Source organism: Brachyhypopomus gauderio, chromosome 15 (genome assembly GCF_052324685.1).
Source record: "Brachyhypopomus gauderio isolate BG-103 chromosome 15, BGAUD_0.2, whole genome shotgun sequence".
Lineage (NCBI taxonomy): Eukaryota > Metazoa > Chordata > Actinopteri > Gymnotiformes > Hypopomidae > Brachyhypopomus > Brachyhypopomus gauderio.
The window spans coordinates 989,543-1,012,533 of NC_135225.1; the positions used below are offsets into that span (position 1 = coordinate 989,543).

Consider the following 22,991-nt stretch of genomic DNA (forward strand, 5'->3'; position numbering starts at 1 on the left):
TGTGCGACTGTTATGCGCAAACTGACCATGAGTTGAGAGTTTTTCTTATTCAGAGTATTTTAGTGTGTCTGGCAGGATGTCCTGGTGGTCCGTGGAGGGGAATTCAAATTCAAATTTTATTTATATAGCGCTTTTTACAACAGTTGTTGTCACAAAGCAGCTTTACAAGTGCCGAGTCCTAGCCCCCAGTGAGCAAGCCAAAGGCGACAGTGGCAAGGAAAAACTCCCTAGTTTTTTGCATGAGGAAGAAACCTTGAGAGGAACCAAGACTCAGGGGGGGAACCCATCCTCCTCTGGCCGACACCGGTCACCATGACAACAACAACAATATAGACAGAATGTAGACAGAATGTAAAAGATGCAATAATGTCCATTTAGACAGAATATAAAAGATGTAATAATGTCCATCATGGTGTAGGCATCCGATTAGGCAGGAGGTGGCCGGCCCAGGATGGATCGCTTGTCTCTCCTCATCTCATTATTCCTCAAGCAGGCGGGCAGCCATGTGGAGAAATGAAACAGGGAAAATTAGCTCTGTATGAGGACATATACAGGACAGGTAAAATTATAAACATTTCTGGAGTGTGGCAGCAACTCCGGCACTAAGTTAAATTATTACAGCCTAGCTAAAAAGGCAGAACCAGAAGGTAACATAGGCTTGGGGGCATTCTGAGACAATGGCATCCGTCCACTGCACTGTCAACAAACTTGAGTGACCACGAGCAGTGACAGGATGACAGCACCAGCACCCCAGTCTACCATAAAAGCCTTCGTCTATGAACCCCTGGATCTGTACCTTTATCTAAGGGGGATATTAATTATCAAACGCTAGACTAAATAAGTGGGTTTTCAACCTAGACTTAAAGATTGTGACTGTGTCAGAGTCCCGGACACATTTAGGAAGATTATTCCAAAGCTGGGGGGCCTTATAAGAAAAGGCTCTTCCCCCTGCTGTTACCTTGTTAATTTGTGGAACTAATAACAGACCAGCACCCTGTGATCTTAGTTGACGTGGGGGTTCATAGTAGGAAATAAGTTCCTGGAGGTATTCAGGAGCAAGCCCGTGTAGTGCTTTATATGCTAATAATAGAATTTTAAAATCAATACGAAATTTAACTGGGAGCCAATGCAGGGCTGATAGGACTGGACTGATATGCTGAAATTTTCTAGTTCTGGTCAGAATTGACAGAATTCATTTTGAACTATTTGAAGTTTTTTTAGATTCCTATTTGAACATCCTGACAGTAGTGAATTGCAGTAGTCTAGTCTAGAGCTAACAAAGGCGTGCACCAATTTTTCTGCATCATCCTGTGATAATGCATTTCTTAATTTGGCAATATTGCGGAGATGTAGAAAAGCTATCCTAGTAGTATTATCTATATATTTATCAAATGATCAAATGAGGTCAGAGTCGAGTATGATGCCTAGGTTTTTGGCTACTGTGCCAGGTGTATAGGTGGGATAGTCTGCAAGATTAAGCATTAAATTTGGAATTTTCTGTCTTGCGGCCTTAGGGCCCACAAGGAGAACTTCTGTTTTGTCCTCATTTAATTGTAGGAAGTTTAGAGACATCCAGCATTTAATATCTCTTACACAGGCCTCAATTTTTCCTAAACTGAGTTTGTCATTGGGTTTGGCTGATATGTAAAGTTGAGTGTCATCCACATAGCAGTGAAAATTGACACCATGTTTGTTTATAACTGTGCCCAATGGTAGCATATATAATGTAAATAATAGTGGTCCTAAGAATGTTCTAGATGCTGGGCTGGGGGTGTTAGATCAGGAGTCTTTGGGTTATATGGCTGTATTAAAGCTTTGGAGTTGGCTAGCTTAAAGACTGCAGAAACACCAATGCAGGTGTCAAAATTAGATCCCTGGAAAATAGAAGAAATATCTGGAAGTTCGTGGTAGAGCAAGAAACCTTTAGGTTGGTTTTTATTCTGCTTTATTATAGAATATTTGAACATCTTGACAACAGATATGGAGAAAGTTGAGCATTCAAATGATACTGAATTATGATATTATGAATTATGTTTGTTTCAGTGGCCACGGATGGAATCCTGTTGATGTTGCTGAAGGATCGTTTGGAGCTCAACCCACAGAGCTTCGCTCCCTTGGGCTCCCGACCACAGATGAATGTTCTCTGTATACCTTTGCATTTTGGATGATGGTCTAATCCTCACCCGTTCTCAGGAAATGTTAAGAATGTGATGTGGGTGACCCATTGTGACGTAGGCCCCACGCATTATGTTTTGTTATTTGCCAACTGGTAACGTAAGCAGTTTTCATTTGTAGGTGAGTCATTTTGTTTAAGTGACTTATGAGTCCCGCACCGACACAGAATCGGATATTGGTCATTTTGAAATTTGATCCGCATCACCATTCTCTAGGGCTGTTTCTCGGACACCCAAATGAATCTGGTGGTATTTTAGTTTTCCTACGAACTTCAGAGTCTACAACACTTGATTCAATTCAGTAGGCTAATCAACGAGAGATGAACATGCTTTGGCAGTCTTTTACGTTCTCAGGTTCCTGTCATGTTATCGGAAATGAACAAACAAATGAGCACACAGACCTTGCTGTGAAATGGATATTAAAACTTCAGGCCAAATGTTTTACTGGGTTTCTCGTGCGACTTCTCTGTTTTTATTTAACAGACTACCAGGTTTTTGAGTAGGAAAGAAATTTATTGATCCCAAACTGAGGTGTTTTGCCGTCCTGACTGGTGATTGTTGATGGTGTTTAAACCTTGCCAGGTTTGTATTTCTGTCTTCCTTTTTCTTACAACACCTACACCAGCGACCTTTGAAGCTGTCATTGCCAGTCTCTGGGCTCTCCCCCCCCCCCCCCCCTTTCACTTCCTGCCCAAAAGAGCTTTCGCTTTGTGGTGGAATGACATCCTCCGTAACGGACATGGTAGACAGATGAAGGCAGGAGCGCACTTTCCTTTTGTCTTGTGACATGAGGGGTTATTTCCTCCGTGCTCGAGACAGGCGAGCACCTTGCTCTTTAGCGTGAGACCAGCCCGCAGCACCGAAGAGGGCCGGTGACTGCACCTCCTACCACGTGTTGTCATCTTTCAGCCAACTTGACACTGTGACCTGCGATTGCAAACGTTGGCCAGAGCACTTACTATTGCAAAAGGAAGCAGGTTTCAACGTTAACACCCTAATAATAATACCATAATGATTCTGTAAAAATACCGTAATGATACTGTAATAATGCTGTAAAAATATTGTAATAAGAATTGTTAACGTGGTGCCTGCTTCCTCCCCTCAGAGCACATTAATTGTTACGTTTTACATCACAACCTGCTTTTAAAATGACCAATTTTTAAAAAACATAACTTTTGATTTTTTTTTACTCTTTATTGGGCCATAACAGAAGAATTCATTAAACACTGCTGCATAGCAATGTTTGTACCAGAATCGACATGTCACCCACGCGGTGTAGGAGTTTGTTTAACTCCAACAATTTTAGCAAGACTTAACTATAGTGACGTAACGTCAGTTTCTGTGAAATATGGACGGTCTCACGTGAGTAAGACAACATTGCAGTATGCTAACAGTTCTGGGATTAGACCTTTAGGGGGATTGGAGCTTTACATAATTTTTCCTATAAAGTAAAAGTTCAAGATTCAGGACAATCACTCAAAACTCAGGACCGTTCTGGATTTATAGGACATCTGGTCTGTTACTGTGGGCAACGAGGTCACATCATGATCTTACTCATCCTGACCTTACTCACGGTCCCGTCCTTACACTCTCACCTGATCCAGGCTCATTTGTTAAAGAAACTAATATCTGTGCTGAGGTTCAGTGTGCAGCACAGTGGGACGAGCGTGTGGATTCCCTCTTGTGCAGCTGCAGGGGGAGCAGGTGAGTGTGGGAGACACATCACACCATTTCCATCTTATCACACACAAATGTCCTTTAACAAATTTTTAGTCTTGTAATTTGAGGTTCTGGGACTCCTGCTGGGTGCCTGACAAACCCATGATACACGCTTGAGAGTGCCTGGACCTTTCATGCATTTATGAGTTCAGTCATGTGGTGCCTTCAAGTCTTGGTTCATATGTTGCCACGGTCAGTGAAGAGTCAGAGAGGGACGGACGTTTTTGAGGTAAACGGAGACAGTAAATGAGTTTCAGTAGTGTATAATCACTGAAGGGGATGTTTTCATTGAAGATGTCCTGAAGCTTTGGAGAGATGTCCCGAGAGCCCATGGACAACCCTGCTTCCCCTTATTCTCAATTAGACAGTAGCGTCTTGTCTAAGCTGATGAGTCCTGAAGTGTTCTGGGCTCTTATCGAAAAACCCAACACAAGCACTGAGGTAACTCTAGCTCAGCGGCTCACAGCAGCGATGGTTGCACAAGCACGGCGAGCTCGTCTTTCAAGCGTGTGATGTATTCAGCGAGCACTTTGGGAATTCCCTGTGTTATGGGAAATTCCCGTTAGTTTCGGATACACGTACAATTAAAGGCTGTATGTGTCTGTTCTGTATATGTCTGGGGCAATGTCGAGTGATGTTATTTATTGTTATTTTTTGGGAATAGCATGGTAGATTTGTGTTTGTTGTTGGTAGTAACAACTTACCCTTCCTGAGGAATTTCTGAGATTAGGGATTTTCCCATCTGCCCACAGTCAATGTTTTTGGCCTTTGCCGTTTCAAAGTGGCGCCCATTTTTAAAGCTAAAAATATTTGCATGTTGGACATTTTCACTTAAAGGTCTTTCAGTAAGAATTGTGTGACACTTCCTGACCTAAATCTTTCCACTGGTTGAGGGTGTATTGTGTGTGCAGAGCCCCCGCTCCTCGTGATCCTGCCGTAGGTGTAGTGATGGTTTAAGGAGGGGGGGAGATTCCCTCCACACCCACCTAAGAGAACAATGCTACGGCCATGTGCTCTTCAGCAAAGCTGTTTTTAACCTTGTAGTTACCATTCTTGTAGAATCACACCACGATGTTGTCACTTCATAGAGGTGTATGAACACACACACACACACACACACACACACACACATACAGACTGAACTGGATTAGTGAGAACCAGACATGGGTACAGTTGTCTTCCAAAGTAAGTCTACTCTTTGGTGACCTCATTTCGAGAGCATGACTTGACCGTAGTGGTGTGTGAAACTCTAGCTGGAGAATTCCATCTGGTTACCTTACTGAAGACGGGGAGGTGAGACCGAGCTCACAAAGTTCTGACACGCAGGGACTGCGTGAGACACCACACCACTCTCAGGAGTCTTTCAGCATCTCCCCTTAGACTCACTGATCAAAACTGAGCTCATTTCTCTTGTCGGAAACCTTAAAGCCTTTTGATGGAAAGTCACAGTAGTCAGTCTGGGGAAGTGCTTCAAATGTATGGACAAAATTACCCCCTCGTCACTCGTGAAGATTGCAGCTGATGATTTATGGTACACACTTCGCTGTCTTCTCCGAAGGTGACCTGCTTGAGAGATGAGGTGATTCTCATTTCTTGACAGTAGTTTTTTTCAGAAGTGGAACTTGCATAAGTCTGTCATACGTGACTGCTGTTCTCAGCACTAATACGTCACAGATATTACCATGCAGTACTCTAACCTCTCGGTGATTCTGATACAGTACAGGTCATCAGTTGGGCAAGTCATTTCTGTCAAAATGTGACTTCCTATTCTCAACTTTTGATTACATAAGGATTTGTTAAATTAAAAACAACTCAAAATGATGTACACTGTTGTTCTATGCAACTCCAAATATTACTTTTAGTAACACATGCTGGTTTTCACACCCACGTGTGTTTATGGCCATGGATTCCCAGTTTAAACGGCTGTTTCCAGTTCCCTGCCCTCTCCGGTCTCCCAGTAGACCCACTGCTGTTTGCGGTGATCACGGTGGACAGTGGAGAACCTACAGCAGCTTCAGGCTGGGTGCACAGGAGCTTCTGAAAGGGCGGGAGGAACCGCTCACACAGACATGTGCGAACACCGCGGCATGCGGTCACACACGCACTTCAATCTCATGGGACGGGACCAGTATCCATGACAACACACTCATTGTCACATGATTTTGTCATTAAGGTAATTATCACTGCAAGTATTTCAGTGATTTTCACACACACACACACACACACACACACACACACATAATCACATAAGAAAATGTGCTATAAACAATGTTACACAGCAACACACAAATCTACTCATGACATTATGCATTTTTAATACAATTTCTTAGAATGCACATTTAATTACAAAAATAAAATTATATTTCTTATTTGTCAGTTGATATTTTGGGTTTAAACGTAGGTGGTTTTGTCTTGACACTTTCCTGTCTGTCTTAGCACGTAGGGAACTTCCTTTCGTACTTAAATCTAGAACGTTCTCTAGCGTGGAGATCAAAGGACAAACACTCCCGTGCCGCTAACTGCTAACCGCTAACTGCTAACTGTTAGATGGCCAATGTCTTATTTGAGGTCTGACGTCTGCAGTAAAATCATGTCTGATCGTCTACATCTTGGTTTATGTGTAAAGAGATCAGACACAAATACAATTGCAATAAAAAATATTTAAAATGGCACCTTAATGATCAATATGAACGTTTTACACTTTATAAAAGCTTATATATAATATTTAAAATACATGCTTTTATTATGCATTGTGACATAATAAAAGTATTAAAATAAGAGGAAAGTGCTACACATTCTCAAGTTTACAAACAAAAGACATTTCTGGAGGTATATGAGGTGACTTATGTGTGTGTCCATCTGTGTTCTACAACGGGTCTCGGCACGTCACGAGAACGGCACCATTCTCAATCTCCCGTTATGATTTCAGTTTGATGGCTGCTCCATCCAGGCTGCTGCAACAGTTAGTATTAAATATAGATTGTCTGACTATGGCTTACAACAAGGCAATATCTTCAATATATGGTTCATATAAAATTATTATTGAATATATTTTATTACATGTTCTGTAGACTATATTTTTGTATTATATACATTAAACCTTTCTCTTTTTTAAATTCCCAGAAATGTGCTGTGCGACCGTTTGGTGATTGCTGACGTGCTCCCTCCTGGATCGGCTGTGTGTGTTGACCAGTTTTTCTTCAACTTTCCCAAGTGGATTCCTGACAAAGCAAATTGCATCTGAGGATTCACTCCTGAGTCCTGAAATAAAGGTTGAAGGTCACCCAAGGCTACCCATAAAACTGCTTAACGTCTCTGTGGAGGTCAGAATCCAGGAGGGCACCAAGCATCCTCTCCCCATCCACTGAACCATGGTTGCTTCGCCTTCATCACGGCCACCACCGTTGTCTTCCTCAGACACTTCTGTAGTGCGTGTCGTGTGTGTGTGTGTGTAGAGGTCCAGAGAGGGCTCAACAACTGGCACACTCCTCACAGTGGTTCAGGTATTTGGAGGTGTGTGTGCCATCGTACTTGGATAAGCACAGTGGGCACTGGAGCTCCAGCGTGTCCTGCGTGTCCTGGCCAGTCCACTGCTCCACTGTTCGCTAGGCATTAGAATCTGGAGGACTGCTCCTTAGCAAAGGTTCGGCTGAGGCTGCCTGTTTGCGACCTGGTTTCTTCAGGTCGATGTTGAGCCGGCGTGTTGAAGGGGCTTCTCTGGTATTCTGGGTAATAAAGAGGCATGATACTAATTAGGAATGTAATATAGATTTAGATCATAAAATGCAGGGACATAGTATAAAACGTCCTGGCTCTCTGACTCTGGTCAAATGGTCCTGGCTCTCTGACTCTGGTCAAATGGTCCTGGCTCTCTGACTCTGGTCAGATGGTCCTGGCTCTCTGACTCTGGTCAGATGGTCCTGGCTCTCTGACTCTGGTCAAATGGTCCTGGCTCTCTGACTCTGGTCAAATGGTCCTGGCTCTCTGACTCTGGTCAAATGGTCCTGGCTCTCTGACTCTGGTCAGATGGTCCTGGCTCTCTGACTCTGGTCAGATGGTCCTGGCTCTCTGACTTGCCTGCGTGTGGATCTGCAGCTGAAGCCGCTCCACGTTGTCCTGGAGTTCGAGGATCCTGGTCTGAGCGCGCTCTCGGTCTGCTCGCTCAGACTTGAAGTCTTCGACGTAAGCCAGAACCTTGAGAAGAACAGGGTCAGAGTCAACTTCATAAATCAAATAAACTCTCCCTCTTCAGTCATGTTGCACCTTACTAATTATGTCTGGAAATTTTGTTCGAGTTAATCACATATCTTTTTTTATATGTGATTGATGATATACCTGCCTGTGTGTGTGTGTGTGAGTGAGAGTGTGTGTGTGTGAGTGAGAGTGTGTGTGTGTGTGTGTGTGTGTGTGTGTGAGTGTGTGTGTGTGTGTGTGTGTGTGTGTGAGTGTGTGTGTGTGTATGTGTGTGTGTGTGTGTGTGTGAGCTCTGTTGTTAACCTGCTGTTCCAGCATCTGTATGTGTTCCTGGTCTCTCTGTGCACGGTCGTCCCTCTCTGTGCTCGTCCTCTCACACTCCTCCATCTTCTCCTCCAGCAGGTTGTTCAGACGGCCGATCTCCTCCTGTAGAGCACCAGAGTCCTTCAGCTTCTGACACAGACCCTTCACGTACAGCTCCCGGCTCTGGTCATATCTCTGCCACTTGGAGTTCAAGTTCTCCACCTGCAAGCGAACAAAGCAAGCAGAGGACTCAGCGGGTGACACTACAGACCAGAAGAGACCCGTAGAAACACAGGAACGCTGTGTGCGTGTGTGTGTGTGTGTGTGTGTGTGGATGTGTGTGTGTGTGTGTGTGTGTGTGCGTGTGTGTGGATATGTGTGTGTGTGTGTGTGTGTGTGTGTGTGTGTGTGTGTGTGTGTGTGTGTGGACTGCCCCGCAGACCAAACGTACGTATGTCACTCTCTGTTTCAGATGCTCATTCTCCATTTGTAAGTTGCTAACGAGATCGTTCAGGTGGGCAACGTCTGAGAAACCCGTCATCTGGACAAAGAACAGACATCACTTCAACGTTCTCATCACAACTCGTGCATCTATATACATTGTAGTATCTACACTAAAATGTTTAGGCCTAAAACGTGACCACTGGTGTCTGAAGTGTGTGTGTGTGTGTGTGTGTGTAGATACTCTATTCATACCTCACTGCTGTGTGTGTATACTCTGTTCATACTTCACTGCTGTGTGTGAGAGGGTGTGTGTGTATACTCTGTTCATACCTCACTGCTGTGTGTGTATATTCTTCATACCTCACTGCTGTGTGTGTGTGCGTGTGAGAGAGAGTGTGCGGTGTGTGTGTATATACTCTGTTCATACCTCACTGCTGTGTGTCTGTGTGTACACTGTTCATACCTCACTTCTGTGTGTGTGTGTGTGCTCTGTTCATACCTCACTTCTGTGTGTGTGTGTGTGTGTGCTCTGTTCATACCTCACTTCTGTGTGTGTGCGTGTGCTCTGTTCATACCTCACTTCTGTGTGTGTGCGTGTGCTCTGTTCATACCTCACTTCTGTGTGTGTGTGTGTGTGTGTGTGTGTGTGCGCTCTGTTCATACCTCACTGCTGTGTGTGTGTGTGTGTGTGTATGTGTGTGCTCTGTTCATACCTCACTGCTGTGTGTGTGTGTGTGTGTGTGTGTGTATGTGTGTGTGCTCTGTTCATACCTCACTTCTGTGTGTGTACTCTGTTCATACCTCACTGCTGTGTGTGTGTGTGTGTGTGTGTGTGTGTGTGTGTGTGTGTGTGTGTGTGTACTCTGTTCATACCTCACTACTGTGTGTTTTGTGTTCATCACTGGGGGCTCGGTTCTTGTCCACTCTGCCCAGTAGCTCCTGACACACTTTCACAGTTGTTCCCAGTTGCCCTCTGAGCTGGTCCAGTTCCTCCACCAGAGAGCTGCACAGGACATCCTTAGTGGCCTGCACACGGTCCCGCTCAGCCAGGGAGGCGTACAGCCGCCGGATCTCCTGCTCCTTCTGGTGCTCCGGCCGCTGAAGCACACACTCCAGCTCCTGGTCCTTCTCCCTCAGCTTCTGCTGCAGACACTCTGTCTCCTAATATACGAAGCATGGCAGCAGTGGATAGGCTTTAAACTACATTACCCACACTTCCATGGGCCAACAGCTCAGGTGGTTTTCCTGTCATAACCTTATACACATTTATTCTGCCAGTCATTTTAGTATGGAGTGTTTTACGAAAGTTGAAAGGACAGTGATTAAAAAAAAAGATTTAGAGTACACAGATTTCACGCAGACAAAAGAATTTTTTTTTTTTTTTTACAAAAAGTTGTAAAAAAATTTTTGTACAAAAGTACAACACACGCCACGATTCTTCTCGTGTGTGTGGGCGGCTTGAAACATTCTCGTGTATTAAATCAAATGAAGGAATGTTTCGTGAAATGTACTCACTCTCTTGCTGTTCTCCAGTTTTTGTTTCGAATCCATTTCTGTCTCTTTAAGTCTTTGTTTTAATCTAAATATTTCTTTAAACAAGCTGTCGACAAGAGATTTGGACGGTCCGACCATCACGGCCGCGTCTTCGTCGTTGAAACACGTCCTCTCGTATCGGGCCAGTCGGGCGTTCAGGTCGGCGATGATTCCGTCTTTACACGCCAGTCGCTTGTCCAGGTTCACCATCTCCTGCTGCATCTCGTGGTAAAACGTGTTCAGCACAGAGAAACTCCGCAACTTTGAGACTTCCTCGTCCTTCCTAATGTTATCCATCCTGTCTAAGACGAGCCCGAATCTGGTCCACGAGCGAGTGTGTCGCGCGCGTCGTGTGGCGTTAAGACGGCGCGTCGGTTCTCGTCGGTGCTGCGGACGGCAGGTCGGTGGTGGTGGGGGTTTCCTCTGGGACTCCCCCTCCCCGTGGTGTGTTCTTCAGGGTCACGGCTGCTTCTGGCCTCGCACACCTTCATCTATTCCCTTAAATGTCGAGTCATCGCTTCTCTTCGAGTTCGTGTTTGAGTTGTAGTCCCGTATTTCCTCCTGCGGGGTTTTGAGTTGTCGTCCCGTATTTCGTCTCTCCGTCTGATCGGGTTTGAGTTCCCAGATCTGACGGCGGTCGGCGCTTCCTGTAAGATCACGTCAGAGGAATAAGTGAGGCAACTCAGGACTTTTCACTGAACCAAGTCGACTGATATCGTCTCATGAATATAGACCACCGATGACAGCATCTCGTGGACGAGAGCACAGACTGGTATTAGTGTACGAGTTTGTCCAGAAACTGTATTCAAGTACAAGATAATGACTGTTACACACTTCCTGATCAGTCTCTACAGATGTTTGCTCTGGTTATAAAGTAGGCCTCTCTCACCCTGTAACTGTCAGACTGTAGAAGTAGAATGAAACATGAGTGTGTAGGTGAACCATGAGGACAGAGTCACCCTCACTGCAGATCAGACACCCCCCCCCCATTCATTTTAATTACTGTAATTAGTAAGCTTACAGTGTCCGCTGCAGTTATGTATATTAGCTGGATATTTCATTCTCTTGCCCCCCCCTCCCACTTGAGTTTGAACTTGTGAGTTTTGCTGCCATCTGGTGGTGAGTTGCAACAAGAACGTTAGTTTGTTTTATTTGACTGAAATGTTTATCTTCTTAAAATGACAATTTTAAAGAAAGCATTATTCTGGATACGGAATGCTATTATTCTGAATATTTTCAGTAGTTTCAGTACCTGAATTAGGTGTGGTAGTTTGGCCCTCTGCATAATCCCTGGGCAAGTGTATATACGCAGAAGGATTTTCAAACAAAAAAACTTCAAACATACCCTAAGTGTAAATGAACTGTTGATCTGAGTGTTTGTTCATCTGGTTGGTCCTGCAGACTACAACATTCTCCCCTGCATAAGAGATCAAACCCCAACATCATATCACACCTGCGCAGTGCATCAGGTACCTGACAGTGCCACAGCTGATGAAGGGACTTTTATTTAAAATCTTTTGTTATTTAGAGGTTACTTATTTATTCTGTTATTATTGAGATGGAACAAACATGATTATTACAATAAAAGAAAAAAATACAATAAAAAATAATATTTTTATAATTCAGTTGTTATAAATTATTTATAATACATTATTTGTTATCCAGTATTTCTAATGCATTACTTATTATACAGTGTTTATAATGCATTATTTGTTGTACAGCATTTATAATGCATTGTTTATCAATACCTAAACTACAATAACTGCCATTAGAAATGTCAGGTGCGGAATCATTTTAATAATGAAAAGTATATAGTAAGTTTCCCTTTAAAACTGTTCTGACCTGAATAGAAGGAAACATGAAACCACGTAGCACACCGACCACATCCTGTTATCAGCGGGCGAACAGATGTGTCAACTGAAATGGTCAAATCGCCGAACAAACATGGTTAACACACGTAAGTAACTACATTTGCAGGTTTGCACTGAGCTTGCTTTAATATATTGTAATGGTTTTCCCCTACGTGCTGTCTGTGTTTAGTCTGTTATCTTAGACATCTGCTTTTGGTTTTGTTTTGGGTTTATACTCTTCCCCATCTCCACCCTTTTGCCCCGCCCCTCATGGGTGACTCCCCCCCCCCCCACCCCTTATCTGCCCCCTTAGCCCCGCCCCTTATCTGCCCCCTTAGCCCCGCCCCTTATCTGTCCCTTCAGCCCCGCCCCTTATCTGGTTGGGCTTCCCTCTGTCTCCTATGTCTCCTATGTCCCCTTGATTCCCTCTGTCCCCTATGTCTCCCCTGTCCCCTTGATTCCCCTGTCCCCTATGTCTCCCCTGTCCCCTTGATTCCCTCTGTCTCCTATGTCTCCTATGTCCCCTTGATTCCCTCTGTCCCCTATGTCTCCCCTGTCCCCTTGATTCCCTCTGTCCCCTATGTCTCCCCTGTCCCCGATACTCTCAGCCAGCGTTGGACTACCTGTCTGTGATGGTTTGAGCTGTTGGACTTTCTTCTTCCCTGTTTTTTTCCTAGAACTTTCATTGTTCAGGTTTAGTGGGTTTCGTTGTGTGAGTTTGTGTCATGTTCTGTTAGTTCTCTTCCTTTTGTTTGATCATTGCCATTGTTCCTTGTGCTTGTATGTGGGAATAAATGAAGATCCGTGCAAGCATCCTGCTGGTGTCTTGAGTGATCGCGGCCCACACACACATGGAGCTGAACCACACACACTCATCTCCTCCAGCAGAGCAGACCATGGTCCAGCCCCACTCTGAAAGGCACAGGTCACAACATCAATGATGTCACCGTTAGCTCCACCCCTCCTGTCTCATGTTTTGGTATCCTTTTGGTGTGCTTTTATTTTGAAATTCCCGGTTGTGTCTGACTTCACACCCCACCCCCTCGTCATCGTTTTCAGGTGTGTCTTGTTTGATTCTTGGTTTAGTCTGTGTGTATACAAGTCCTGTGTTTTGTCATTTGCTAGGTCGGTCATTGTGTTTGTAATTGTAAGTACTGTGTGTTCTCTGTGTGCTGGTAGTTTGCTGCGATTTCATTCACGTTATTGGTCTTTAGCGTATGTGTCTCCCTAGTTCATTGTGTTAGTGTTGACCATCAGTGTTCGTTGATGTTAGTTGATGTTCTTGGTGTTTGTCTTTGTTTTGTCAGTATACTGTGTAAAGCCTTTTTAGTTTAGTTTGTTTGTCCGCACTTGTTTTCAGTCTCCCACAACCCTGCGCTACAGATGTACATACTTTACATTTATGGCATTTGGCAGACGCCCTTATCCAGAGCGACTTACATTTTTATCTCATTTTTATACAAGTGAGCAATTGAGGGTTAAGGGCCTTGCTCAGGGACACCTCAGTCATGGCCTCAGGTCTGGGGATCGAACCCACGACCCTCCGGTCACAAGACCAGTTCCCTAACCGCCAGGCCATGACTGCCCCATACTACATCTAAAGAGCTTCAGTACATACTACATGTAAAGGGCTTCATTACATACTACATGTACTGAACTTTCATTTCAACAGCATTTAACAATGTAAATCAGAATGACATTTTAAAAAGTGTATTTAAAACTCATAATTGATGCTGCACCTATGAAATTTCATACTGTTGAGTAACTCGAGCACTATTGGTTTTGTTTGCACTCAGCATAGTCTGACGTGTGTGAGGGGGTGTAATGGGGTGTGACAGTGTGGGGGGGGTGTGAGGGGGTGGGGTGTGACAGGGTGGGGGGGTGTGAGGGGGTGGAGTGTGACAGTGTGAGGGGGTGGGGTGTGACAGGGTGGGGGGGTGTGAGGGGGTGGAGTGTGACAGGGTGGGGTGTAAGGGGGTGGCAGAAGCAGCAGACACAGTGGATGCTGTCGTGTTCTCTTTAATCTCTTGTTTCCATAGTACACACAGCACAGCTCAGTCGATAGAGAATAAAGGAGAATGAGAAGCGTGTAGTAAATCACTTGGTAAGAGCACCTGATAGATGCCCAGAATATGAATATAATTATACAATTAAACATGCTATAATTCATGAGTTATATTATCATTTCATATAAACAAACATTTCTTATCTAGAATGCAGGAACATTTGAGAGATCAGGTGTGGTATAATAAAGTGTACCAGGAAAATATCCCCCACACCATACCACCACCACCACCACCACCACCACCTGAACCACTGACACAAGGCAGGATTGATCCACGCTTTCATGTTGTTGACACCAAATTCTGACCCTGCCATCCGAATGTCACAGCAGAAATCGAGACTCATCAGACCAGGCAACGTTTTTCCAATCTTCTATTGTTCAATTTTGGTGAGTTTGTGTGAATTGTAGCCTCAGTTTACTGTTCTTAGCTGACAGGAGTGACACCCGGTGTGTCTTCTGCTGTAGCTCATTTGCCTCAAGGTTCGACGTGTTGTGCGTTCAGGTTGTAACTGGTTGAGTTACTGTTGCCGTTCTATCAGTTTGAACCAGTCTGTCTGTTCTCCTCTGGCATCAATAAGGCATTTGCACCCACAGAACTGCCACTCGCTGGATATTTTCACTTTTTCAGACCTTTCTCTGTAAACACTAGAGATGGTTGTGTGTGAAAATCCCAGTAGATCAATCAATCAATCAATCAAATTTTATTTATATAGCGCTTTTTACAACAGTTGTTGTCACAAAGCAGCTTTACAAGTGCCGAGTCCTAGCCCCCAGTGAGCAAGCCAAAGGCGACAGTGGCAAGGAAAAACTCCCTAGTTTTTTGCATGAGGAAGAAACCTTGAGAGGAACCAAGACTCAGGGGGGGAACCCATCCTCCTCTGGCCGACACCGGTCACCATGACAACAACAACAATATAGACAGAATGTAGACAGAATGTAAAAGATGCAATAATGTCCATTTAGACCGAAAAAGATGTAATAATGTCCATCATGGTGTAGGCATCCGGTTAGGCAGGAGGTGGCCGGCCAGGATGGATCGCTTGTCTCTCCTCATCTCATTATACCTCAAGCAGGCGGGCAGCCATGTGGAGAAATGAAACAGGGAAAATTAGCTCTGTATGAGGACATATACAGGACAGGTAAAATTATAAACATTTCTGGAGTGTGGCAGCAACTCTGGCACTAAGTTAAATTATTACAGCCTAGCTAAAAAAGGCAGAACCAGAAGGTAACATAGGCTTGGGGGTATTCTGAGACAATGGCATCCGTCCACTGCACTGTCAACAAACTTGAGTGACCACGAGCAGTGACAGATCAGCAGTTTCTGAAATACTCAGACCAGCCCGTCTGGCACCAACAACCACACCATGTTCAAAGTCTCTTAAATCACCTTTCTTCCCCATTCTGATGCTCGGTTTGAACTGCAGTAGATCGTCTTGGCCATGTCTACATGCCTAAATGCATTGAGTTGCTACCACGTGATTGGCTGATTTGACATTTGTGTTAATGAGCAGTTGGACAGGTGTACCTAATAAAGTGGCCGGTGAGTGTACATGTGTATACATTCACACACACGTATAAACACACGTCTATACATACACGTACATACATGTGTACACATACACATAAATAAATATATGTTTCAGCTGTTTGAACATTTCCACTGTGACAGTGCTGTGTGTTTATTGATGTTCTCTGCACTGACTCTGGCCCTGTTGACATTCTCCACCTTTTTGAGTGCTGCATTTGATACTGTTAATCATCATTTACCTATCGCCTGTTTATCAGGTATCAGTAATAATAACATGTCACTTGCTTGGCTGACTTCTTATATTTCCAGTAGATCTCAGTTAGTTGATCTTGGCAAACACAGATCACATGTTGATCCTGTTGCTCAGGGAGTGCCCCAGGGCTCAGAGCTCAGCCCTCTCACCTTTATTATCTACATTACCTCTAGGTCAGATCATTCACAGCCAAGGACACCTCTGTTAGGCCAGTGACACTTAGAGGAGTTTTTAGAGGAGTTCACTTAAATCTTATACACAATATATACACAGATTATACATGGACATCAGGGTGAGGATGACACTACAAGAATGAGTAGCAGTAGTGATGTGAAGGGACAGATGGAGGGAGAGTCTGCTGTTCTGAGATCAGTGCTGGTTGTACAGTAGTGATGTGAATGGACAGATGGAGGGAGAGTCTGCTGTTCTGAGATCAGTGCTGGTTGTACAGTAGTGATGTGAATGGACAGATGGAAGGGGAGGTCTGTACTGTACACTTCTGTAGATGATAGTTCTATTAGCTGAACCTGAAGTCTGCAGTGTACACGGTTCTGTGGTATTTCAGACCACTAAGTCAGACACACAGACATACTGTGGTGTGTGAGGTAGTCCGTAACCCAGACACACTTACAGACATACTGTGGTGCGTGAGGTAGTCCGTAACCCAGACACACTTACAGACATACTGTGGTGCGTGAGGTAGTCCGTAACCCAGACACACTTACAGACATACTGTGGTTTCCTTTCAACCACACATCAGGTGACTGAAGTTTACGATGCCAAATTGCCAGTTTCAATCAGAATTAGTCTTCCACATTTACTCATCTGAGCAGTGAGAACACACACACACACACACACACACACACACACACACACACACACACACACACACACACACACACACACACACTGTGGGCAGCCCTAGCCCAGCACCCAGGGAGCAGTTGGGGTTAAGTGCCTTGTTCAAGCACTGGGAATCAAACTGGTTCCCACCAGACCATGACTGCACTTCTCACGTCTTTTCTTTACGCCTTCATAACATTACTGCAATTTGTACATACCAACCAAGATGCAGGAATCATGCATGCATTAATTTTCTCCCAGAATGTCCTCACTGACATTCCCAATACAACCATCTGCTTGTTGCTGCTGGTTGGACTGGTGGTCTTGTGTTCTGTCTGGTGGTCTTGTGTTGGTCTGTCTGGTTCTCTTTTATTATGTCTGTATTGCTCTCAGTTTTGTTTCTGTATGGGTTCTCTTCTTACTTTTGCTAACTATGCTTACTATGCTAACCTTGCAGTTAGCCCTATGGTCCCACTTTGACTTCTCAATCTGCTGGTTGGTATCCATGCAGGGCATTGGGCTGCATTCATTCTCAGTATGAAAGACACACAGTCAGTCATACCAAGTAGCAATCACAGTTTATCAAGAGGTTATCATAGTATATATCTGTAATGTTCAAACATGGTACGATGTTCGTGTGAAGGGGGACAGTCGGATGATGGATGTGGTAGATGTGGTAAAGGATGTCAGTCACGCATGGCTTTCATGACCAAATATAGATGAGATTATGAAGAATAAACAGGATAACAAATGTCACAGTGACATGTATCGTTTACATGGAGTTTTATGTACAGAAAGATATTCTGCTCTAGTGGTATATGTATAGAGTGGTTAAGTACTGAGTAGGGTGGTGCCCTCAGCCTTCACAAATGTAGCCGTTATTGTGTGTGTGTGTTATATATATATATAATATGGGCATGCTCCTGATGAGGCGGCTGATGTTCACCTGAGGAATCTCCTCCCAGACCTGGATTAAAGCATCAGTCAACTCCTGGACAGTCTGTGGTGTAACGTGGCGTTGGTGGATGATGTCCCAGATGTGCTCGATTGGATTCAGGTCTGGGAAACGGGCAGGCCGGTCCATAGCATCAATGTCTTCATCGTGCAGGAACTGCTGACACACTTCAGCCACATGAGGCCTAGCACTGTCATCAGAAGGAACCCAGGGCCCACTGCACCAGCATATGGTCTCACAGTGGGTCTGAGGATCTCATCCTGGTACCTAATGGCAGTCAGGCTACATCTGGCTAGCACATGGAGGTCTGTGTGGCCCTCCAAAGAAATGCCTCCCCACACCATTACTGACCCACTGACAAACTGGTCATGCTGGAGGATGTTGTCATTTTGCAGGACTCTGGCAGTGCTCCTCCTGTTCCTTCTTGCACAAAGGCGGAGGTAGCGGTCCTGCTGCTGGGTTGTTGCCCTCCTACGGCCTCCTCCACGTCTCCTGGTGTACTGGCCTGTCTCCTGGTAGCGCCTCCAGCCTCTGGACACTACGCTGACAGACACAGCAAACCTTCTAGTCACAGCTCTCATTGATGTGCCATCCTGGATGAGCTGCACTACCTGAGCAACATTTGGGTTGTAGACACCGCCTCATGCTACCTCTGACAAAACTGACAAAATGCAAAAGTGACCAAAACATCAGCCAGAAAGGATGAGAACAGAGAAAAGGTCTGTGGTCCCCACCTGCAGAACCTCCTTTATAGGGGGTGTCTAGCTAATTGCCTCTCATTTCTACCTGTTGTCTATTCCATTTGCACAACTGCAGGTGAAATTGATTCACAATCAGTGTTGCTTCCTAACTGAACAGGTTGGTTTCACAGAAGTGTGGTTGACTTGGAGTTGCATTGTGATGTTTAAGTGTTCCCTTTATTTATTTTTTTACTTTGAACTTCTATGTAGATAATTTCTGTTCTATTAAATAAAATAATTTAAATGATTTATTTATGAACCAAAGAGTCAAGAAGAATGAGCCACGACGCTGAAATGTACTTGCCAGGTTTATTCAGGGAACTCGTCAGGCAGAAACACTTTTTATTATGCATGAGATGTTTGATTCCCACAAAACTGATTAACTGGAAGATAAATTGAAACAAGAGGACAAAATAAACATTCACTAAGATGATGACTGCACAGTTCATCTCACAGATCCGCTGTGAGGGAGCCAACATCTGTCTCGCCTGCTCTCTCCCGCCATGTTTCCAGTCGGCATAGTAACACAGTACACCTTCATCTGTGTGTTGGTCCTGAAGGCCAGAGGAGTTTGGGACTGCGAGGCCCCAGACAGCAGCTCTCCACTCTGACACTGGCCAGCTGGGCAGCGTGTGATGGCTTTTTGACTTCCTGTGGCCAGATCTTTCCAGATCTGACATCTAAGAGGCTTTTCTTCTTTAAGCCACATAGTATTAATCAGAAGTCATGTTGGTCCTGTATTGACCTGACATAATGCAATGCAGCCAGTTCTCACAAGAGTTCCTCACAGAGAGACCAAAACAGCATTCAATGAAACAGAAAAAAATTATTTATTTATATTAAAGATTAAAATGGAAAACTATAATTACTCTTTTAAACAATCAAATCGATAGGGTGGAGAGAGAATCATGTCACCTAGTTATACATTCGTGGTGGTTAAGATTAAGTACTGGGAGGGATCAGACAATCAGGACCGTCTTCTTACAGAAGTACACAACCATTATCACCAGACATTAATCACAACTTCTTTAAATATGTAGATTGTGTCTTTAATTCATTCATATGTTAATATCTGCCCAGGTATCTCAGGGAAAATCACAGTCTTAATTAACATGCTAACAAACAACCAGAAACATGGCACGTGCTCACGTTTCAAATGCTCAGTGTCATCGGGCCAGAAGTGGAATGTTCATCTTCAAAAAGTAAAAGTCCTTCCTGGGAATTTATTCCAAAACAATGAGCAAAAAAATGGAATAAATGTAATCAAAACGAATTAAAGCTCAAGCCAGAGGTTAGATTTAATGAACAAAAACAACACTATGTTCTAAATCATGGCAGGACTTTTACCTTTTGATTGTTTGCTTTAAAAATGTTTTTACTTGTCTACAGCAGAGTTGACCAAACCACCTGATGGTTCAGATGTCCCATCATCCCCAATGTCACGTCCTGCTTCACTCCTGTCGCAGTCTTGACGTTCATCTCCAGGTGAGCACTCTGTGCTTACAGCACTGTCTCCGCCGTTCTGACTGGACTCCTCATTGTCTGCCGACTGTGTGCTGTCTGCGGACTCTGTGCTGTCTGCCGACTGTGTGCTGTCTGCGGACTCTGTGCTGTCTGCCGACTGTTTGCTGTCTGTGGACTGTGTGCTGTCTGCAGACTGTGTGCTGTCTGCAGACTCTGTGCTGTCTGCAGACTCTGTGCTGTTGGAGGACTCTGTGCTGTCTGCGGACTCTGTGCTGTCTGCAGACTCTGTGCTGTTGCTGTTCACCTCCTGGTTGTCTGCAGATTCACTGCTGTCACTCTCCACATCGTTTGTGTCTTCTTCTACGTTGGTGGAGTCTTCTGCTGCGTTGTCTTCACTGCCGTCTTCTGCCGTGGGTTCTGCTTCACTTAATGTACGACGCAAACTCTGTGAGGGAAGGAGATGTATTCTCAGGTGATGGTCCAGGGAGAAGTGCTGAACTGTCTCGGACAGTGGCTGGACTCACAGCCCCTGTGCTGTGGGGACCCTGTGCTGTGGGGACCCTGTGCTGTGGGGACCCTGTGCTGTGGGGACCCTGTGCTGGGGGACCCTGTGCTGGGGGACCCTGTGCTGTGGGGACTCACCTCTCTGCCGTTCTCTGTGCTGTCCTGACTGTTATCTGCGATGACTCCCAACTCTTCTGCGCCGACCTGTCAGAGAGGGACGTGAATCATTACATACATGTAGTTGTGTTTTAGACATGTGACACCAATTACCAGGATTGCTTTATTCATCCTCACCCGTGTTTCCACGCTCTGACTGACATGGGCCTGCAGGAATGATAAGGGTACACTTTAGAAACTAAACAGAGGTATTGGACTTGTGTAGGGTTACCTGATCGGTTAAGTTATTAGACTTGTGTAGATGTGTAGGGTTACCTGCTCAACTGAGTTAGAGTCCAGCGATTCAGTGCTCTGTCAAAAGATAAAAAATCTGATTAATTCTGTAGAACTGTCCATAAACATAAAATTCCATTCAATATCTGCTTCAGTCAGGGAGTTGGTAGTGACTGCACTTACGTGGCTTTCAGAAGTGTTGTCCTGGGAGCTCTAAGGAAGAAAAAGACCTGTTAAATTGTTCATTGTACTGTTGAATTTATTCTTGTTGTTCTTGTGAAAACACACAGACATCATGAGTCACTTATCTGTGAGTGATCAGGGACACAGATCTCACTCACCTCTTCTGAAGTGGCACTTTGATCTGAGGATTCCGATATGGAGGAACTCTGTGATGTAGCCCAGAAAATGTTGTTAGTATTAGCAAAAATATCAAATCTATTACAATAAATTAAATTGTAATTTAATGAATACTTACAGGGTCTGCTTGATCCATCACATTTGAGACCACTGTTGATAAAATCTGTCCAGTGTAAAGAGAAGAAGACCCACATTAGCCTTAATGTCTATTTTGTTCCTTTCTGAAAGTGTGACTTTAATAACGTCTCGTGGACAGTGTCTGTATCTTACTGGAGAGCAGCTAGCTGTCCCCAGCAGCACGAGCATCACAATGGCAAACTTCATTCTGTAACACACAGTAGAAAAGCTGAAATATCCTGATTTAAAACGTAAAGGCGGCACTTATGTAGGCAACACTAGTAACATTAGAGCTGGTGTGAGTGGTGTGAGCAGTATTGCAGTGTCTTACCTGGTGTCTTGTTCACTGAGTATCCAGTGAGTCCAGGAGGTGGTGGAGTGCGTAGGGAAGGTGGTGCTGTGTGGAGCTGCACGGTGCTGCTGTGATAGAGGTGCAGGGTGAATGGTGTGATGAGACGGAGGAGTGGCACTATTTATCTGTCACTCTCTAAGGTGAGGTCATCAACTTCCGTCTCACTAGCTCAGATTCTCCATGCTGTGGGGGCTATGGCATGTACACACACACACACACACACACACACACACACACACACTCACACACACACTCTCCTTAATCCTCTACCCTAGCTCTTGCTCTCTCCCGTATATCTATTTTAAGAGGGTAAACTATAGGGTGTGTGGACTGTACATTCTGAGTATGTCTGTAGTCTCATCCCACACAGGGCAGGAAGTGTGTAATGAGTGGATACTAAGTTCCTGTGGGAACGTGTGTTTTTTTTTCTCCTATACACCTCTGCGTTCTAATTATGGACATATTGTATACACAAGCACTAGAGCCACAGAGTACACAGAGAGGGGACCATCTGAACACAGTCAGGGGACCATCTGAACACGGTCAGGGGACCATCTGAACACGGTCAGGGGACCATCTGAACACCACTCACGTTTTCAGATTATTAATGGAAATCAACCAACAGTCCTGTGTCCTAATTAAGAATTCATGTGTTCCAGTTATACACCAGTAACAAGCTTTACGTTTTGTTCAGGGAGGATGTATGTGAAGCAGAATCACATATTAAATCAATTTATGGACATCGACATGCTCACCTCACTCATTCTGACATACATCCTTATAAATCTGTCTGTGTTTACATGCACAGCACTTATATGAACATTACTGTGCTTTTCCCAACAATATTTTACTGATCTCCAGAAATTCTGAAAATGAAAGTCTACAATAACAAAACAGTACAAAAAATGTTTGTGAAATGTTCGTGACAGTACAAAAAATGACATCTGACTGGACCTGCACCTTGAGACGAGCTGCAGACGGTCTTCCCGGAATTCCTTATTTGGTTAGTTCCTATGTTTTTATATATATAAAAAAAAAAAGCACTAGTCTGACTGTACACACACTCCTCGTAATAACACCACATAATTACACCAGCACAGCTACCCCCCCCACCACACACACACACACCACATTTCTGTCTGTAACAGACCAAGCAGAAACCACAGTAAACCAGACAGTTTACTTTGGCTTCCAAATGAC

At 44.4% G+C, this 22,991-nt stretch overlaps 2 protein-coding genes and 1 long non-coding RNA gene across 6 annotated transcripts; 1 reads left to right on the forward strand and 2 right to left on the reverse strand.

Annotated features, from left to right (window-relative positions):
* Window positions 1–6,196: 6,196 nt before the first annotated feature.
* tnip2 (TNFAIP3 interacting protein 2) lies at window positions 6,197–10,664 on the reverse strand. Its single transcript, XM_076974369.1, has 6 exons — window positions 10,350–10,664; window positions 9,708–9,995; window positions 8,842–8,931; window positions 8,391–8,612; window positions 7,971–8,087; window positions 6,197–7,618 (listed from the first exon to the last, which is right to left on the reverse strand). Exons 1-6 carry the CDS (start codon window positions 10,662–10,664, stop codon window positions 7,499–7,501), a joined length of 1,152 nt encoding a protein of 383 aa, XP_076830484.1. The 3' UTR covers window positions 6,197–7,498.
* Window positions 10,389–19,793, forward strand: LOC143476269 (uncharacterized). 4 transcript variants are annotated; one of them, XR_013121258.1, is made up of 6 exons: window positions 10,389–10,526; window positions 11,769–11,836; window positions 12,218–12,324; window positions 13,018–13,196; window positions 14,257–14,321; window positions 14,431–19,793. It is a non-coding gene; the product is annotated as an uncharacterized LOC143476269 (long non-coding RNA). The 4 variants fall into 4 exon arrangements; XR_013121255.1 differs by having other exon boundaries at window positions 14,257–19,793; XR_013121257.1 differs by lacking the exons at window positions 10,389–10,526; window positions 14,257–14,321; window positions 14,431–19,793 and adding an exon at window positions 11,024–11,139 and having other exon boundaries at window positions 13,018–14,041.
* On the reverse strand, window positions 19,411–21,930 carry scpp1 (secretory calcium-binding phosphoprotein 1). The gene is made up of 9 exons (XM_076974370.1): window positions 21,771–21,930; window positions 21,593–21,647; window positions 21,441–21,485; window positions 21,304–21,351; window positions 21,146–21,175; window positions 21,005–21,040; window positions 20,867–20,896; window positions 20,711–20,776; window positions 19,411–20,513 (listed from the first exon to the last, which is right to left on the reverse strand). Exons 2-9 carry the CDS (start codon window positions 21,644–21,646, stop codon window positions 19,980–19,982), a joined length of 843 nt encoding a protein of 280 aa, XP_076830485.1. The 5' UTR covers window position 21,647; window positions 21,771–21,930; the 3' UTR covers window positions 19,411–19,979.
* Window positions 21,931–22,991: the final 1,061 nt, after the last annotated feature.

Excerpts from the sequence above, each read along its gene's own strand:
- tnip2 (XM_076974369.1), bottom strand. The coding sequence starts at position 10,664 with ATGGATAACATTAGGAAGGACGAGGAAGTCTCAAAGTTGCGGAGTTTC. Across the intron at positions 9,996-10,349 it reads AACTGGAGAACAGCAAGAGA|GAGACAGAGTGTCTGCAGCA; the intron begins GTGAGTACATTT and ends TTCGTATATTAG. Across the intron at positions 8,932-9,707 it reads ACAAAACACACAGTAGTGAG|ATGACGGGTTTCTCAGACGT; the intron begins GTATGAACAGAG and ends TTCTTTGTCCAG.
- scpp1 (XM_076974370.1), bottom strand. The coding sequence starts at position 21,646 with ATGAAGTTTGCCATTGTGATGCTCGTGCTGCTGGGGACAGCTAGCTGC. Across the intron at positions 21,486-21,592 it reads GGACAGCTAGCTGCTCTCCA|ATTTTATCAACAGTGGTCTC; the intron begins GTAAGATACAGA and ends TACACTGGACAG. Across the intron at positions 21,176-21,303 it reads AAAGTGCCACTTCAGAAGAG|AGCTCCCAGGACAACACTTC; the intron begins GTGAGTGAGATC and ends TTTCTTCCTTAG.